The 19,826-nt window shown below is 39.4% G+C and overlaps 1 protein-coding gene and 1 long non-coding RNA gene across 10 annotated transcripts in view; one reads left to right on the top strand and one right to left on the bottom strand.

The window, feature by feature from the left end:
* LOC120307866 (synaptotagmin binding cytoplasmic RNA interacting protein) overlaps positions 1-16,895 on the bottom strand; it is a 22,605-nt gene extending 5,710 nt beyond the window's left edge. For 5 of the 9 annotated variants that reach the window (XM_039343070.1, XM_039343068.1, XM_039343066.1 and 2 more), the window contains exons 1-10: positions 16,738-16,895; positions 15,206-15,365; positions 14,453-14,571; positions 14,229-14,336; positions 12,460-12,573; positions 12,191-12,367; positions 8,658-8,793; positions 7,468-7,673; positions 4,377-4,526; positions 3,208-3,329 (exon numbers count right to left, since the gene is read on the bottom strand). In XM_039343070.1, coding sequence (XP_039199004.1) covers positions 3,208-3,329; positions 4,377-4,526; positions 7,468-7,673; positions 8,658-8,793; positions 12,191-12,367; positions 12,460-12,573; positions 14,229-14,336; positions 14,453-14,571; positions 15,206-15,353 — 1,280 coding nt within the window. In that variant the 5' untranslated portion in view covers positions 15,354-15,365; positions 16,738-16,895. Of the gene's footprint in view, positions 1-3,207; positions 3,330-4,376; positions 4,527-7,467; positions 7,674-8,657; positions 8,794-12,190; positions 12,368-12,459; positions 12,574-14,228; positions 14,337-14,452; positions 14,572-15,205; positions 15,383-16,140; positions 16,350-16,737 lie in introns of those variants that run through there. The other 4 variants (XM_039343069.1, XM_039343064.1, XM_039343071.1 and 1 more) reach the window with 4 other exon arrangements.
* A 229-nt stretch (positions 16,896-17,124) lies between these two features.
* Positions 17,125-19,362, top strand: LOC120307869. Its single transcript, XR_005556680.1, has 2 exons — positions 17,125-17,243; positions 18,678-19,362. It is a non-coding gene; the product is annotated as an uncharacterized LOC120307869 (long non-coding RNA).
* The last annotated feature ends 464 nt before the right edge of the window (positions 19,363-19,826 follow it).

Consider the following 19,826-nt stretch of genomic DNA (forward strand, 5'->3'; position numbering starts at 1 on the left):
TTTTCCCCAAAAGTCTCTACCTATCCAATTCGATCTAACAGGTTGGGTATGCTGCAGATCTCATCAGCCAAAGAGTGTGAAACTGGCAGAGATTAGAAGATAGGGCTTTTCTGTAGTTGCCCCTAATCTGTAGAATATCCTCCCGAGATTACAATGGCCCTAACCCTGCTGATCTTTCATAAATGTTTAAAACTTAATTGTGTTCCCAAACCTGGGGCATTGAATGTTCTAAGGCTTGGCATGTTAACTGTATGACTATTTCGGTTGTTGTGTATATTTATTTTGGATGTGAACTGCAGAGGCAGTGATTGAGATGGGCAGCTATAGAAATTGAATGAATAAATGAATTGGAACCAGAATTTCCATCACTAAGTGAAGTGTTCAGTTCAAGGACTACCTGCAGATATTTTTCTCTCCCTTTCCATATCAAACTTTCTATATTTTTATGTTTAAAGTTGAAACTGCTTAGAACGACATATCTGTGAAAAAGAAGCACTATATACTATACTATTAAAACAAAAGATAAGCAGTTATGGCCATCAAAACTCACTCTGTAAAAAATAATTTCATACAGACCAAGCTGTATTTTAACTATTAAAAACACAAATCTGATTCATAATCTTTTAATAAATTCACGTTAAGATTATTTGAATACTTCCACAACTGAGTTCATGGGATATAACCCTGTTTCTACTGTCTAAACTAAGAACCATTCAATTTCTTGAACAGAAATCATAATGGATTCCATTTTACAAGCCCTTAAGTTTTGGGGTATTATTATCCTCAAACCCTTAAGGTTCTAACATAACTACAAGTTACAGCTAATTTGCATACTCTCCTCCCCCAAAATCAGTGCAGGTTATTAAACTTGACATTACATGACCTTGACTTGTGACTTCCTGCCAGGTTCCCAGTTGACCTTTTGACAGAAACTGGTTGAATCACATAGTAGTTAAGCAAATCTGGCTTACCCACTGACAACCTGGTCACAAACTATGATTATATGGGATGCTGCAACCTTCAAAATGTATACTGGCTGCGAAGTATCCTAATCACAATCATGTGATAACTGCATTGGCTGCAAGTTTGAGTACCAGTCACAAACCTATTTTTTCAGTGCTGTATAACTTTGAACAGTCACTTAACTAGACATTCGGTAAGTGAGGATTACCTGTATATTTGCAGTATAGTAACTGTGGTGCAACCTATATTAATTTTTATACTTGCATAACAGGAGTCATCATCATTTTTATTATTACTATTTAAAAATAAAACAAAACTGGAATTTTCACATTCAGGAATAACCAGAAGAATTATTATATATTAGAAAGACAAAATAAACCAGAAGAATTGGGGGTTTGGTGTGGAAATATAAAAAAAGGAGGGGAGGACCCTGTTGAGAAATTGGTACATAAATTTTAATTTTGTGTACATGATGAATAACCATTACCTCCCCTACTTTCTCTTTCCCCCACTATAAATTATCTCTAATTGGGTAATTTGTTAAAATTCTAATTAGATCTAATTTGACAACAATAAAAAAGAAGCAAGTGTAGATGGGGGACAGACAACAGGCTACAACTGAACCCTGGCAAGACCAAATGGGTTCATGGAGCTTAGTTCTGGATGGGGCTGCACCACCCCAGACAGACCCGGTCCATAACTTGGGGGTTCTCCTGGACTTGCAACTCCTGCTGGAAGAGCAAGTGGCTCTTTGCAGAACTTTGATTGGTGAGCCAGTTGCATCCTTTCCTAGGTCAGGAGTCCCTGCATTCAATCATTCAAGCCCTAGTCATGGGGCTACCTATGAAGAGCATTCAGGTTTAACTAGTGCAGAGTGTGGCAGCATGGGCAGTTCTTGAGGTCCCTAAGATAACACGTTACACCACTACTATGTGAGCTGCACTGGCTGCTGGTCTGCTTCCAGATACAGTTCAAAGTGCTGGTTATTATCTTTAAAGCCCTGAATGGCATGGATTCAGGCTACTAAAGGAAGGGAGTGGTTCGCCCCACTAGCACTGGCAGAGAAGGTATGCTGTGGGCCCCATTGGTCAAGGAATTCCAGCTCGCAAGGTCCAGAAGGGCCTTCTCTGCCATGTTCCTGCTCTATAGGACATCTTACCCCTTGAGGTGAGATTGGCTCCCATCTTTCTGTCCTTCCCCAAGAGCCTGGAGACCTGGCTCTACTAGGTGGCCTGTGGCTCTAACGAGGGAACATCACATTGGTGATGGTTGTTGAATTAAGAGGCAATCCTATCTCCCCCCCCACACACATCCTGTTCCCTCCCTCCCTATCTTTTAACTATATCTTGATTTGGATTTCCATTTTTATCCTTTTAAAGAAATGTGTTAGGTTTTTAATGTTTTAATTATAGAAGCTGCTCAGAATCGTTTGCTATGAGATGGGTGGCAAATAAATACTTCTGTCTCTGAAAGACGGTAGTATTTAATCACATCCATTGATGGAGCTGCAGTTAGGCTATCATGTCTATATATAAGAATGGCAGCTTACATTTTAAAAAATACATGCTGCCCACAAATATTTTCACATCGATAAAGGAATTCATGCTGATTTTTCTAATCAGAAATGCATTGATTATGCATTGATTAAATGTTCCTCTACTCTCTGTTTTAATCAACTAGCCAACAGAAATGTTCTTTAATTCTTGGTGAAGTTTGACTCCAGAATATTGCTTTCTATGATTTAGCAAGTTTTTCTCAGGACCAATATATCAATTACTGCTCATGATTAATAAAGGCAGTATGTAAGAGTAAAATGAAGGAACAAGATAAGGAACAGGCCTTTTTAGGAACATTAAGACATCCTCATGGTCAACTGTTTATCACTGCTGTTTTTAGTATTTTCACCCATTCCTATATTATTTCTTTTGGGGAGGGGGAAAAAATTTTCACTTGATCACATCTAACTGAGGTAATTCTCATACAAAATGGGATTCTAGTTTATCAATAGGTATTAATCTGTTAACACAATTATTCTCTCTCTACTATCAATAAATCAAAAGGCCAGCACTTATATTCTAGGAAAAGATGCATTAAAAAGGTGATATACTGACAGCTATCATCATAGAATTCAAGTATACGTATATTTTCTTTCACATTACAATATAACCATTAACAGGCTTTAACACAAGAATTCTATATATAAAGTAGTGGTAAATGTATTAAAATCATGCTTTCCATCCTTACATTTGATTTTTGGCAGCTTGTCTCTGTGCTTTCCGTTCTTTCCTTTTCTGATCTGGTGGCTTTGCAAACACAATTTCTATATTTTCTCCTTCTAAATCTTTGCCATTCATTCCTTCCATAGCCTATAGAGAATATAATTTGCAATCATTTTTACCAAAGTAATCTTACATACAGCACACAAACTATAACTACAGTAGGAAAAATACCAATGGTACTATGTAGAACAGAGGCCCCTCAATCTTTTAGAACCAGGGACCAGTTCTGTGGGGAGAGGTTTTTCCACGGACCGGAGGGGGGGTAGTTTCGTGTGCTGCCCACATCCCATGGATAGGGCTTCGCCCGGTTTCTGGCATGCCATGGCCTGGTGCCGGTCCACAGATTGGGGGTTGGGGACCCCTGATGTAGAACACACAAGATCACCTCCTCTCTCACTAAAGGCCGAGTCAGTCTATTTCTTAATGTTTCAATGTGTAAAATTTAGAAATATTCTCTGCAACCATGAAAACCAAGAATGAACATTAGGAGCAGAATTTCAGTATATTCTGGAATGAATACTAACAAAGGTCATGGTACCCACACTTCATACTTTAATTCATATTTTTTCTTTATAGAAATTGACACTAGCGTAAAATCTGAAGCGAACTGATTTACTTGGTATAATTTACTTGAATTTACTTGTTTACTGTCCTGGCAACAGTTGCTCATTTGCTCATTCTCAACTATTCTTCAGATTATTCATTAGGGCAATTTAAACTGGCACACTACTGAGAGGATAATTAAATCTTCCCTTATTTCTTAGTAACAAACAGAACCCAAACCTGACAACGTAAAATTGTAGCATAAATTTTAAGTTTATGGAAGATTTCTGAAGAAATTGCCACCAAGAGTCTATTAATGATTGTAGCCTAATATCAATGTGATAAATACCTGAGAGCTAGTTTCATGTGGTAGATAAGGTGTTGGGCTAGATACCAGGAGACCACAAATATTAGTTCTGCCTTACATATGAAAGGTAGTTGGGGAACTATGGGATAGTTGTGCCCTCTCAGACCAAACCCACTTACATAGTTATAGTGGGAAAAACAGAAAATGTATGCCACTTTGAATTCACAAAATCTAAATCTAAATACAAATCTACTAAATAAATCAAACTGGGAATAAAAACATACCTTTACAGCACCATCACGTTCATCAAAATGAATAAAAGCATAATCTTTTAGCTTTTTCACCCTCTCCAGTTTTCCAAACTGACTAAAAGCCTTTTCTAGTATTTCTTCTGTGACTGAATTTGCAAGATTCCGTACAAATAACACTTTCACCTAAAACAAAGCATCACATTAGTTTACAGCGTTACCAGTATATTATTGCAAACAATAAAACAAGCCTATATACTACATATAGATAAGATTTTTCAAAAATTGTGATTTGGTTAAGTCATAACTGGACACAAACCAAAAGTGTCTTAATTTACAAATAATTTTCTCAGCTGGACTACTGCAATGCACTCTATGAGGGCTATCCTTGAAGAGCATTGGTCAGCATTGGTCAGGATATGGCAACTTAATGTAGTTTTCGGTACACTGGGATATTCCTATGTAACACCATTACTGTGTGAGCTGCACTGGCTTCAGTGCATTCAATTCAAGCTACTTGCTATCACCTTGAAAGCCCTACACGGCAAAGATCAAATTACTTGCAGGATTTCCTGTCTCTGATGGTTTACAGTACACGTAGTTCTCTGTTCAAAGTTATGATAATGCTGAACAAATGGTACTCATGCCTGGCCCTTCGTAGCAGCACCTCCCCCACAAGTCACATTAGTTTTCACTAACATGAAATTTTTTACCTAGGCCTTTGGCAAGGGAAAATAAGACCTTTGCTTCATTCCATCTAGTCTGTCATTCTTACCAACCTTTTTTCCCTTGTTTTTTTTTTTGGGGGGGGGAGGGGAATGATGGCTCAGCAGTTAAGAGACTGGACTTGTCAGCTAGAAAGCCGGCAGCCCAGGTTCGAAACCCAAGCGCCATGCAACGGGGGGAGTGCCTGTCTTCGTTCCAGCTCCTGCCCACCTAGCAGTCTGAAAGCATGCAAATAGATAGGCACCACTTCAGTGGCCACATGACTGTGGAAATATCTTTTGCACAGCACTGGCTCAATGGCCTTGAAACGGAGTTGAGCACTACCCTCTATAGTCGACAATGACTAGCAAAGTAAAATCCGCAGGGACTCCTTTATCTTTTTTTCTTGGTTTTATTGTCATTTCTTTGTTCAATTTGTTATGAGCTACCCAGAGAAAGGAGTTGGGCAGCATACATATTTAATAAATATTTTTTTTATTTTATCAATTTATTATTAATGGAGCTAAGGCAGAGGTCCCCAATCTTTTGGGCACCAAGGACCGGTTCTGTGAAGAAAGGTTTTTCCATGGACCAGAGAGTGCATGGTTTTGTGTGCTGCCTGCATCCTGCAAATGGGGCTTTACTTGTTTGTGCGGCCTGGTTGCTGGCATGCCGCGGCCCGGTACTGGTCCACGGATGGGGGGGGGGGCGGCTGAGGAGCCCTGAGCTAAGGTTTAACTGCTACAACAGAAATGTGAAGATGTTATTTGCTTCAGCAAAGTTCCAAACTGATTAGGTGCATGATCCTGAAATAAAAGTGGAACTTAACATCAGTAATTAACAAAAGTCCCACCAGTCACAGAATTTAGTGCATCATTATTTAGATCAGTGGTTCTCAACCTTTTTAATGCCGCGACCCGCAACCGGTTGTAAGTCGAGGACTACTCAACCGGTTGTAAGTCGAGGACTACTCAACGGGTGCAGCACCGTTTGCAGAATGGGACTTTTGGCGGGCTCAGCAGGACAGAGACAGCCTGGACAATTCCTGTTGGCTTTTGAAAGCCAATAGAATTAGACTCTATTCAAGAGAGTCTATTCTATTGGCTTTCAAAAGCCAATAGAATAAAAAGGAGTAGCACAGCTAAGGAAAAGGGGGAAAAAATGGCGGACTGCGTTGTTTGGTGACCCCCGTGAAATGGTCGTTCGACCCCAAATGGGGTCCCGACCAACAGGTTGAGAACCACTGATTTAGATAAATGAAGATATTGAAACAAAATAGTAGTTTCTCACTGAGACCAAACAAGTTTAAGTCACTCTCTGAATCTGTGCCAGTTATGACTATTCAGCTCACCAGCCTAGCTTGATGCATGCATGCCCAAGCAAAAAAACAGGTATTCGTTCACTAATAACTAATCTCCACTCAGGATTGAAGTAAATTTCAAGGTAACAATGTCTAAGTAATGAACTCTTAAAATACAAAATTCCTCTTTTTATCCCAAACCTATCAACACTGTTAGTCTCAACAATCTGGATGTAAACATGACTCTACAAGGAGCAAGGAGGAGTATTTGCTTCTTTTAAAAGTCATTCGACAGAGTCAAAAGGACTTGTGAAGACAATACTTTAGAATGAAATAACACATCCAGGAGAACAACAAATCTTTTCACCAAGTCAAATGCCATTAATGAAGAAGAGCCTTTCTATAAATAAAAGGTAAGCCCAGGATTCAAATCAATCATTTCTATACAAATTAACTAAGTTTCCTGAAAAACCCATAATTGTTAATGCTGAGTCTGAACCTGTGAAGAATCCCTGTAGCTTGTGTTCACTGAAAAACTTGCTGCTCAGAAAAATCAAGGGAGATAACCAAACAGATCACATTGAGAATATAACATAAGAAAATAAACAGAAATTTAAAAACATAAGGTGACAATACTGAATGCTATGCTGTAACAGACTTCACTGCCATAGCAAAAATGGGAATGGTGGAAGGTTGACAAAGGGTCCCCCACATTAAAAAATGTATGCGCTCACACCTTTTGGCAGGGTCACACCCTGTAGAAAAAATAAAGAAACCTAGTGAACACTGTTTTATCAATGAATTAAGATACCATGAGATCGAATAAGAAAAGGGCTTAGGGAATATTTCATATTCCAAGGATGAAAATATTTTTGTCATATTGTTATCAAAACTAAAATATGAAACAGCATTACAAGAGTAACCAATAGTTACTGGAAACTTCTATGAAAACAGATTACAAAATTTGTATAAATTATTTTGTGTAAAACTTCCCATTCAGAGCAAGGGCAATAAATGTTAAATTGGCTATTTTATAGAACAGAATGCATATTTGTGAGTCACAATCTCACAAATCAGCAGAAACAAATGCACGCTATTTTCATTGCCCCTATAAATGTTTACCTTTGCCATCACTTCAGGATCTGGATCTTCTATGGGGTCAGCCCATTCAACTGTAACAACATTACCCCAAACTTTCACTTTTCCACTCATTAACCTACGCCTGGCTTGAGCGGCTGTTTTGTGATCTTCATATTCAAGGAAACAAAAGCCTCTGTTCTTTTTTTTGTCATCAGGTTGGTGATACAATATTACATCTGTGAGACCCTCTGAAATTGAAGCCAGTCATATACATTTAACTGAACCATTAATTATAAGTAGAGTATAACAGTTATTAAAAATAAAAAATGACATTGTTTTAATAGCTAGCTTTAACCATTTCCCTTTTATATTTGTCCAATATATTTGCTGCCAAATGGAGACATGTAAGAGTATTACTCCAAGGTACCAGGAGTTTTTATTGTGCTTGTGTTTTTTTTTTTTTAAAGTTTTGCTTTGTAATATGCCCAGTGTTGTGGTTCATAGTATTAGCACCTATATTAATCTTTTATAACTGTTCCTCTCTGCAAATATATACATGCAGAACTATAAAGAAACTGAATTTCCCATCTAAGCTATTGTTTAACAAAGAGAATCAGCGCCAATTTCAAAGGACAAAAGATTAGAGTTCATACAAAAAGCACTTAAATGGGTTTGGACATGGAACCTAATGAAACAGTTAAATCAATAAATACGGTATTTATGTCACACTAAACCAAGTTGGTATACAAGACTACAGAAAACAGGTTGCTGTGATGTCGTGAAATTTTCATCTTCATAGGCCGCATGCAGTTCCACAAGATCTTTTAATATTATGTGATTTATATACATTAACTATGTTACATATTTTATACGTGGTTCAGGACAATTCCTGTTCATTCAATGAGGCCCAGGCAAGCAAAAAAATTGGCCAACCATGTTCTAAATGCTTTACAGTTTTTATGACAACAAAATGTCCCCTCTAAAATGGTGGTTGTTCCAATAGCCAACCAACTCCACTGCCAGAGCATGCAATGTAAATGCTGAAATAAAACTGAGAATGATCTCTCAAACTTCAGCTTCTTAAATAATTCCCATCATTTTCTCTCTGACTTTATCCTTTATGATCTCAGTTTACAATGTCATCATCATCCAACATCAGCCGAAAGATGGTGATACAAGTTCATCACAGATCACTTTAATAGCAATTACATTACTAGCACTTAGCAACTTACCTGTTACTTTGCTAAATTCTTCTACAATTTGCTCCTTGGTTTTACTCTTAGGTATAGAGCCAACAAAGAGCCTATTATTGGCCACAGAGATACATACTCCAATGTGTTTTCCAGAACGAATTTCATGATTGTTATACTAAAAGAAAAAGTTATATAACAAATTACTCTTGCACCCATTATACTTGGTAAGTTTGGCTCATATGCTTAAGGGTCTTGAATGTTGTCCAACTCTTTCTCTTACGTGACAATTTGTTCTCAATTGTACAGACCATCAGAGGACCTTTAGTTACATTTAAGAATGAAGGTACTAAGAACACTAACGACAAAGAATTGTGAGGGAATGTAAAGACTAATAACTCTAGCACATAATAAACTCCAGTCTACAAACTATATGTGCAATCTATTATTAATACAGGTCGAAGAAAAAACTTCCGAAATGCATTTATAACAAGCAGATACAGGGCAATCTTGACCTCAAAACATGGAAAATCTGATACCATTTAATAGTGGCCATCCACATCTGCTGGAACAAGGAAAATACCAAGTGGAATCTGAACACAGTTAACCTGCCCCTCCTGACTTCCAAAAAGTATGACACTTAGCAACAGACCAAACATTAGCTTATGTTGCAGTAGGATTCCTACCTATTTAAGCTACATTTCATCTAAAGTAAAACACAGGCATTCTTCTGAATGAATGAACAATGAATGAAAGAAAAAGAGCCAGTTTGGTATAGTTAAGTTCTTGCCTAGACCTCCTAGTCATGAAAGCCAGATGGGCAACTCTGGGCCAATCTCTCAGCTAACCTACATGGCAGGGGTCCTGTTGTGAAGAAAAATAGGAGGTGGAACTATTAGGTATGTTCTCTGCCTTGGATGGATACTTAGTAATTTTTTATGCTTTAGTAACTAGATACCTCATTTCCACTGTCAACGGAGGAGGATTAATCTAAAGTTAGAGACAGACTTCATAAACTCACAGGAACCAATGACACATAACGTGATCATGATTATAATTAATTCTTGCTTAGTTCAGGTGGAATTTTCTTACTAGTTTTTAAACAGAGCTAAGTGGGTTTATTTAGGGCTGGCTAATGCTTAGATCAGGGGTGTCAAACTGCCGGCCCACGGGCCGGATGCATCATGCCAAAACCGCCCCCACCTCATTCTTGGCAATGGAAAAAAAGTTGTGATATGTTGCGACACATCACATGATGTTGCGAGTTTGACACCCCTGGCTTAGATGGAAAATAATAGAAAAATCCCACATGAAAGGGAAAAAAAAAACCCAGAAGGCAACAGTAACAATTCACTTCCATATTGTTGTCAAGAGAACTAACTACATGGTTTTCACCAGAAAGCTCACGTTTTTACTTTTCAGTGTAAATTCCAGAGATTCGGTGGTATGATATAACTCACAAGGAACAATATACAAGTAGTCCTCAACTTATGATGTAATTGAGACTGGAATTATGTTTGCACATCATGTGGTTCTTAAACTGGTCATCATGTGTCTAATCAATTTTATGACATTTTTTTGTGATTGTTGTTAAGCAAACCCATTGTCTGCAGTGGGTGTTTTTTCCTGGAAACTGGAAGTAAAGGCCAGATTCCTGCAAAAAAAGGTCATAAATTGCAGTCACGTGACTGTGGGATGCTGCAAACAGCCATAAATATGGGCTGATTGCCAAGCACCCCAAATGCTAATCACGTGACAGGAGGTGACCATAGGAATTTTGAATCTAGGGTTTAAGTGCCTTTGGGTGGGGGAGATCATAACGGTGATCGGCCTTGAGTTGAGAACTAACTATCAAAAAACTGTAATTTAAAAGTAGCAGAAGTAACTCTAATAGTAATATAAGAAGTGAGGAACGATTAGACATCAATTAGAAAATGAAATGCAATTCTAGGTCTTAATTTTTATTACAAATGAGAATAGGATTCCTAGAGTACTTAAGTCAAACATAATATTTTGTTCTCAGTTGGTTTACTTTATGCTTTTTATACACAATATATGTTATAGATCTGTGTACAAAATTTTCCTGCAATAGATCCTAAAAGAGAACATTCCAGAAAACACCAGAGACATGTTAGACCCAATAAATGTAATTGTTGATCCTTCTCTAATCAAAATACTTTTTTCTGTTGTTGGAACTAACAAATCCCATGAATAAAGCACCAGAAGTATCTTTTTCTCATACTCAAATTCCATGCTTCCAATATAACACCAAATATGTGTCAACAACCATTCAAATCTGAAGCACCCAAGCTTCTATAGAATTCTATCACTTCCTAGAAAATTCCACGGCAACATAAAAATCAATTTCTTTTACCAGAGAATAAAGCATATTTCATGCCTAACCATGGTCAAATACTAATTGGACTGTATAACTTTTCATAAAGGACAGAAAACAGCAGCACTATTTAAAGTTATGCAAAAAGGAAAGGTTACACTTAGTAGGACCTTTAACATGTTCACCAATATTTTCACTATTCTATTGGAAAATTGGTGTATGCTTAAATTTACTAATGATCAGTCATGGCACTAGAGAAAAATACTAGTCAGTTTTACCTAATATACAATTTTAACACATTCCTGTAGTTTCTATACCAGTTATATAGAAATGTAACACATTTACTATAAAATAAGCCCAACTGAATTTGTTTCTGAGCAAGCTACTTCTCAGGTAGTAAAATGCATATACTGTGTTTCCCTGAAAGTAAGACCTACCCCAAAAATAAGCCCTAGCTTGATTGGGGGGGCTAATATAAGCCCTACCCCCAAAATAAGCTCTAGTTTTGGGGCAAGGCACACACCTAAATATCAAGCTAGGACAAGAGTGGGGGGGTGGGGGTGGAGCTGCCCCATGTGCCCCACACCCACTTACCTTGCAGCCAAGCCTCTCCTCGCCGGCCCACTTCTTCTGCATCTTCCACAGCCAGGCTTCCATTTCCCAGTCACAGGTCTTTCCGGAAGGCCTCTGCAGCAGAGAACAGAGCTATGGATTGAATCTATAGCTCGGGTACTCTGCTGTATATGCCTTCCAGAAAGGTCAGACTGCAAAATGCAGGCCGGAATGCAGCTGCTCCTTCGGCTGCAGAAGAAACGGACCAGCTGGCCAGGGCTACCGGTGCCAGAGGTAAGACATTCCACAAAAATAAAATCTGGTGCCTCTTTTGGAGGTAAAAAAAAAAAAAAAAAAGACCTGGTCTTATTTTGGGGAAACATGGTATTACTGAAAGCTAGAATGGGATAAATATTGCCCTCTTTAAAAATAATCTGTCATTCCTGGCTTAATATACATTGCCTTTAAATAGCTGTATAGCAAAAATACCACACGCTGAGTATTACAAATAGAAATGATATTTAAGCTTTAATATGTTCAGTAGCAATATATAGATTTCTGAAAGCCACTAGATTTAATAATCAATTCCATTCTATACAACATAAGCAGAAGATTAAGACTTTTTTTACACAATTAGGAATCACAGTAGTTTATTTTAAATTCTCACAAAAAATATGAAAAAACTTACCAATTTAACAGCTTCCTGAGCTGCTTCTTTGTTACAAAAAGTGACAAAAGCATATCCCCTGTTTAGACCTGTCAGGGGATCCATCATTAAGCGGAGATCCCAAATAGGTCCAGCTTTTTCAAATAATGGAACAAGTTCATCCTCAAACAAGTCCCTTGGAATTTTACCCACAAATATCTGCAACAATAAACCAAACACATTTTTTTTTCAAAAACTGAGATTTAAACAGAGAAACGTATTATATTCTCCCCAAATGTTGCATCTCTTACTTCAGTGCCAACAGAAGGCTGTTGTCCTGAATAGACACACTCTGGTGGAGGGCCACCATACTTCCTCTGTCCGGTTGTCACATCAAGTGTATAACCCGTTCTCTCCAAAAGAGCCTTCAAAGAGAGTTATAAACCAAGTACAATCAATTAATGAATAGTAACAAAATATTCCATTAATATAGGTTCTGTAGGTTCTCCAACTTATGTAAAAAGTCTGCCTTAAACCTAGTTTTCCCATTGGGTCATGCAACTGATATGTCAAGTGCGTGTATCTAGCAAATCTAATATCAGAACATAAACCACTTGAGTAAGAACCAATGTAAAGCCAAAAGTAAAACTTTCTCATCTTTCTAATCTCAAATCTTTTACACAAAGTTCCCCAAGTGCTTGTAAAACATCTGAGAACTTGGATTGTGAAAGAAATAATATAACATCTAAAGAAATAATTCTTGCAGATTTTTTTTTTTTTTTTTGCAGAACTAAACTACTAGATGTCTACATGTATCATCTTACAGCACTCTTATTCAACTGCCAGTTACAATTCTACGTCTTTAGATTCTGGGAGATTTAATTTATGGATCAAAAGATGAAAGATGCAGAATCCTTTTTTCAGAGAAATGAAGAGAACATGGGTTTCTGGCACAACTGAAGCAGTACGTAGTGCAAGAAAAGTTGCTGCAATTTGTTATGGAACAACATTTTCACTTTCCCTCAAAGGAATTGATAGATGGATGGATATATGATAGAGCAGTGGTTCTCAACCTTTCTAATGCCGCCCATGTTGTGGTGACCCCCAACCATTTATATATCACCGGGTGCCAGGGGCGTGGCCAAAGGGGGAAAAAACGGCGGACAGCCTTGTTTGGTGACCCCCGTGAAATGGTCGTTTGACCCCAAATGGGGTCCCGACCCACAGGTTGAGAACCACTGTGATAGAGGCATGCATCCCTTACTATTAAAGACTTCATCCCCTGCAAGCACATACATTTCAATTTCACTCAACAGTATAACTTAGTAATGCAGTAATTAGGAAGGGAAAAAATGGAACCCAAAATAAGAATAAAACAAAAATTAAAAAGTCAAAGGAATGGATCCATACTACGTGTAAATGTCATGTTCAAATTATTTAATCATTTCATTGAGCATATTACTCTGGGTTTATGCATGACAATAAGAATACTTTTTGTAATTTTTCCTGCTAGAACCAGCTGAGATATTTGTGAGATATATTAAAGAGATTCAAGATCAGTGAGGCATATGCTGTTCATTAACCGCTAAAAACTTAGCAATACTGGACTATTTGTACTATCAGGTTGTGTTAAAGTCACAATTGTTGGTTTATACATCAAACCTCAGGTTACACTGCCAATTAAGTGGCACTAAAATTTTATGAAGTCTTTATATCAGTTATTCATATATCATCCAAAAGCAAGATATAAATAAATCCTTCAAATTATAGTGCCATCATAAAGTGTAAAAAGATCAGTATAGAATGCAGATTATACTGTCCTAGTGTTATTTTAGGTTCCTGAAGTACATTATGAATGGCACTTCCCTTAACAGATTTATATGGAAGATTACATGGTAAAATGCACAAGAGACTGTTACTAATATGTATTCCAAATATAAAAACTGAATTGATAATCAGCACTGTAGGTAACATTATGTTTTGAATGACATGAATCTTCAGCAAAAAAAATAACACCCCGTGGTTGTATTCATACTATTATAGCGCCATTGGTTTAAGATAATGTTTCTTAAAAACATACCTTGATTTTTGCCTCATCTGGTCCTTTGCTGGAATCTGCCACTTTGGTCCCTTGTTTTTCTCGTTGTCTATATGTTTTCATGACGCCACATAAAAAGGCACTTTTGTTCTAAAAATAAATATGGATTGAAAAAAATGTGAACTAAATTTCATCAGTCAAAAATCAAGCACTTTCTGTATATATGCTGAAATAAATTAAACAGAAATACTTCCATGGTACATTACCTGAACATGAGAGAGATCACTGTCTTTAAATTGTTGAAGCACTGCCAGTGCACCTTCTTCATTAAATTCCTTTAAAGCTTCAATAGCTCTTTCATCTAAATCACTGTGAGCAACTAGTCCTAGAAAAAGAAATATTTTATTCAAGGATGTCTCACTTAACTACTATGATATTCAAAAATAAATCTTTTCAAATTAATTACTAGTTATTAATTGCGATGTTGGGGATTTTTCACATACTAAAATGCCAAAAACATTTTCTGTTTTATTCTTACTGGAACTTGAATATTTAAGAAATTCTAGAAAAACTTATTGCATCTGAGTAATACTTTTTTGTTCCTAAAACTAACTGATGAAAACTCTCAACCATTCTACTGCACTTCAAAACTATGCTTCAGGACATAACTGAAAACACTGTACTGCCACTACACCCAGGAATCCAAGCAGTGAATCAGAAAGAGACATACAATTACTACTTCACTACAGTCCTCCAAAGACACACAACTATACTCCAGTATGAACTATTCCTAAGGGATTATATTCCAACTGCTTGCCCTTACCACCACCCCTTCACTCAACGCCAAAGGCTACTCTAAACTAATAGAAAAATTGCATATTAATATTGATCACCCAAAAAAATTAAGAAAACTGCAGTCCCCATACTTTTTTGTTTGGAAACCACAAAAAGTTGCTATTTTAGCCCAAAGCAAGGAAAGTCCAATAGAAAATAGTGAATTTGCAAGTTTTACATCTTACCTGCAACGTAAATTTCATCTAGTTTTTCAGCAACTTTCTGTGGTAAACCAGCATCAAGCAATGTCTGGAAATGCTCAGAATGGGCAACTGCAGCAGTAGTATCCATGGGCTCTTCAGTACCATTCCCATTAACATGTTCAGAAGCCATGTTTCCAGATATCTGTTCAAACGCAATAAGCATAATTAAGCTAGAGACCTTAAAGCCAAACAATTCGGGTGTCAATATATGCAGCTGCCTACAAGATACTTGCAGAGTTTAATCCATTTTCCCTACCGCTTCTGAAATCAGAAAGCTTACAATCTTTTTTTTTCCCAAATGAAAGAACCTATAGTGCAAAGCAATATCCTGAAACCACTGCCAAACTCTCTGACTCACGTCTCTCTCTCTGAAGCACGCCCTAGAAAGCTCCGAAGAAGTTGTAACTAGAACAAGCAGCAAACGGGGGAAAACGGGTAGACACCACCGCCATATAGCCATCCACACTCTATCTCCTTTCGCCCTAGCTGCTCTCTACTACCTCTCACGAGACCCGTTCCTTGCCTACATTCAAGATGTATCGTCCTCTCTGACAGGGCCTAAGCCGCCAGGCCGAAGGAACAAAGCGCTCTCTAATCCGCGCCTAATCGAAGTGGCTGCAGCGGCTGCCGCCATAAGTCTGAGAGAAACACGTGCTCGGCGCGTTCAAATGTCTTACAACTTCCTCCAGCGACCGACTTCCCTTCCCCCCCACCCCCGGAAAAGCAGCCTTTCCCTCTCACCCCCCCCCTTTTTTCCCTCCGGGAGAAGAATTGCAACACCGTGAGCCTTATTTCGCCACGCGGATTGGGGGTGGGGGTGGTGTGGAAGGAGAAAGCGAGAGAGAAGGTAAGAGAAGAAAATGAGCGCTCGACATCTGTCCGGCTCTTCCCCCCTCCCACCCCGGAACAATGCATACAAATCACAGCTCCTCTGCCGCCACCACCGCCCCGCCATGCGCTTCCAACTCCTGAGCGGAGAGTTCGCTTTCAGGCGAACAGCTTCTCCGCCGGCCCACCCGTTACGTGACCCCGAGGGCAGGCGACAGCCCCAACCCCACCGCCACATCGGCGGCGGCGCCGGGAGTCCCTGCCCTGCTCCTTCCTTCCCACCCCACCCCACCGGCGCCTCGTGGCCAATGAATGGCGCTGGCGCCGGGACAATGAGGCGCTCCGAGCCTGATCGAGGGCGGGCAGAGGCAGGCAAGCACGCGGAAGGGGTCCCGCTTCCACGCCATGCTTTCGGCCTAGCGTAGCCCCCAGCCAGGAGTCCCGAATGCCTCGCAGGCGGTGGCGGCGGCACTCGCTGCACTGGACAGGCCGCTGGCTCAAAACGTCCTCTTTGTTTAAGCCCCGCTCCATTTTTGGCGAAGGCCGGCTGCCCCCGGGCGCCTTTCCCCTCGCAGTATCTCCAGCCCGCGCCCGCCGCCTCCTCCCCGGGAGTTTTTTGGGGTCTCCTTTTTTCATGCCTGACTCCCCTCCCTCCCTCCGCCTGACAATCCCTGGCGGCGGCTGACCTGTGTGGGCGAGCGGCGGGGGTGATGAATGGTGAGCGAAAGAGCTCCGGAGGGGATGGTGGGGGCGCAGTGAAGGAGCTGCCCCTTCTCCGCTCCCTCAGCGTGTCCGGAGAATGTGCAGGAGCCTGCGTAAAATGGCGGCCGCTCGAGCGCTCACGCCGCTGCTGGCACCAGCCAACCCCAGCCCCCTTCCACTCGGCTCAGGCAGGGAGGGGAGAGGCGAGGAGGAGGCGGCGCCGCGCGCGCGCGCGCTGGCGAAGCCCCAACGCCGGGGTCTCCCGAGCCGCTCCACAAGGGTTATTGCCCCGCCTGCTGCTGGGGAGCTGAGCTCGGAAGCAGGCGGAAACCAAGCAGCCGGCGCACGCGCGGCTAGTTACATCCCTCGCGGAGCACGTTGCGCAGGAAGTTCATCCTCCTCTTTGACAGGCACCCGGTGGAGGCTGGAAGGTTGGGAGCCTTAACGGGATTCCCCCGAGATCCTGAGCATTCCCTGGTGCAAATGAATGGTAATTTTATTCTCAGCTGCTTTTGTGACAGGCTCATTTGCCTGTGTGTGGGGGTAATGAATCTTTGTATGGCTTTGTGTAAGAATACTAATTACCATAGGTGCATATAAATATTGGAAAAATTCAATACTGTGGTTATCATTTAGAATGCATTCAGATCATTACAGCAGCCTCCATGGCACCAGAGTATACTCCCAATTCAAGTACAGGTAGTCCTCAAGTTAGGACCACAATTGAGCCCAAAAATTTCTGTTGCTAAGTGAAACATTTGTTAAATGAGCTTGCCTCATTTTATGACTTTTCTTGCCACAATTGTTAAGTGAATCGTTGCATTCAAGTTAGTAATCTGGTTGTTAAATGAATCTGGATTCCCCATTGACTTTGCTTGTCAGAGGTTTGCAAAAAGGTGATCATGTGAGCTCAGGACATTGCAACGGTCACAAGCTACTTGCCAAGCCCCTGAATTTTGATCATATGACCATGGGGATGCTGCAACGGTCGTAAATATGAAAAATTGTCTTATGTCACTTTTTCAGTGCCGTTGCAACTTTGAACAATCACTAAATGAACTGTGGTAAGTCGAGGACTACCTGTAATTTAAATTGTTATAAATCAGTTAGGCATTTCAACACAGCAGTAATGAAGCACAATGTAAACACAAACTTCTGCAAATTAATATTAAAAAGGGCAGCTTTTGTGAACATTTGATTACGCACCATCACGTTTTCCACTTCTAATAACTATATAGAGTTTTTTTTTCCATAATCTGTCCCTGCCCTGGCCTTTCAGGTCTTCCAAATATGCAATCATTACCACTGTAACTGAATGCATCCACCTTGCTGCTGGTCTTCTGTACCCTTTTAAACAAGATGCAGTTATGTAGGTAACTGCAACAGCTTCCTCGTTTGTAATTTTCATTCTGACTTTTTATTAAAATAAATGCAAGGCAGCTCACTGCAAAATTACAGCACGCTGTAAAATCTGTTTCTCCTCTTTGTACACTCTGAAGGGTTGTTATACCAGAACAACTTTTGAATCAAACTACAGTAAAACCTCCATAGTTGATGACCTCTCTACATTGGCAATCTCCCTAAGTTGATTTCATTTTTGTAGACAGACATATGCTATGTGAAAACAACAGAAAGCCAACCTCTCTATGTTGATCATCTCTTAAGTAGTATCTTGACCACCTGAACCTTCACACATTATATTAATTTATTCTCTATAACTTGACCAGTTGAGTCCAGTCTGCACTAAGGGCAAGAAAAGCGAAATGCAGAATTGGTAGCAATGAATTTCTTTCAAGAAGAAAGTCAAACAATACAACATTTTTGACTTTGATTCATCAGTTTAACCATAATTATGGATTCATTTCATAATATAAATTGCACAAAGACTTTTTCTCCCCGTTTCAATTTTTTTTCCTATTTCCAGAGCGATAAAAAAAATAGCCAATGGTAAAATGAAACAAATACACACATAACACAGACATGTGCAAGCTGTTTTACCTTGCGGCGGCCATCAAAACAAATACTTGGAATAAATTTCAGCCTGAAACAATACAGAAGTACTTCAAGAAAGCTAGATTTGTTACAACTCATGAGCAAGATATTGCAGCCCCACTAGGCAGCCTACCTCCCATGGTGGAATTTGAGTAGATTTTGAAGACATTATTGCAATGGATGACGATGTGGCAATCTGCAATGGACCTGACCTAGAAGCAATTTTCCAATAAGTATTGACCAAGGTACAACCCAGCGGAAAAGTGCTGGAAGCAATTGATGAAGCAGAAGAATTAAGTGAAAATTAGGTGAGGACAGTGAAATTGCAGACATTGTCTGCAGATAAATTGCAGACAAAAGAGGATGTCAGTCATTTGATAATGTTAAAGTCATTTGCTATGGAAAAATGCCCAGGTATTCTGAGCGATATAGCCAGCATTAAGAGTGCTTTCTCCTCCTACCTTCATAAAAAGAATAAGAAACATACTTTTTTTTCAAATGAACAAACCGTAAGAAAACCATACGTAAATCTATTGATTTTGTATATTGTATGAATGATTTTCCTGTTTTCACTGTGTTTCTATGTGAGATTCTCTAATAAAAGTTGTACAATAAAATGAGGCACGTGTACATAACAGTACAGTTGTTCTATATGTTGACCACCTCCATATGTTGACCACTTTCCTTCAGTCCCTTGGGTGGTCAACTTTCATAGGTTTTACTGTATGTTAAAACCACTAATTTAAAAAAATATGTAAAAGATGTAGGGCCCGTTATAGCTGTGGATATTCACAAAGTTCTGGCCATTGCAGCATCCCCCACAGTTAACATAATCATGGTTTCAGTGCTCCTGGCCAGTTTACAAGCAAAGTCAATGGGGAAATCAGCAGGAAGCCAGAAATTGCTCCTAATGCATTATACTACAATAATTTTTAAATCAACAATTGTTAAAACCAAACCAATAGCAATATGATTTTGGGACATTTAATGTTCTTTCCGGTTACATCAAAGGATGGCCCAACGGGTCATAGGTTACCTAGTGTTATATAAATCTATAGGCCCAATACAATTAAGATACTTA

This window comes from Crotalus tigris, unplaced genomic scaffold (genome assembly GCF_016545835.1).
Source record: "Crotalus tigris isolate CLP2741 ecotype Arizona unplaced genomic scaffold, ASM1654583v1 scf7180000017833.3397121, whole genome shotgun sequence".
Classification (NCBI taxonomy): Eukaryota; Metazoa; Chordata; class Lepidosauria; order Squamata; family Viperidae; genus Crotalus; species Crotalus tigris.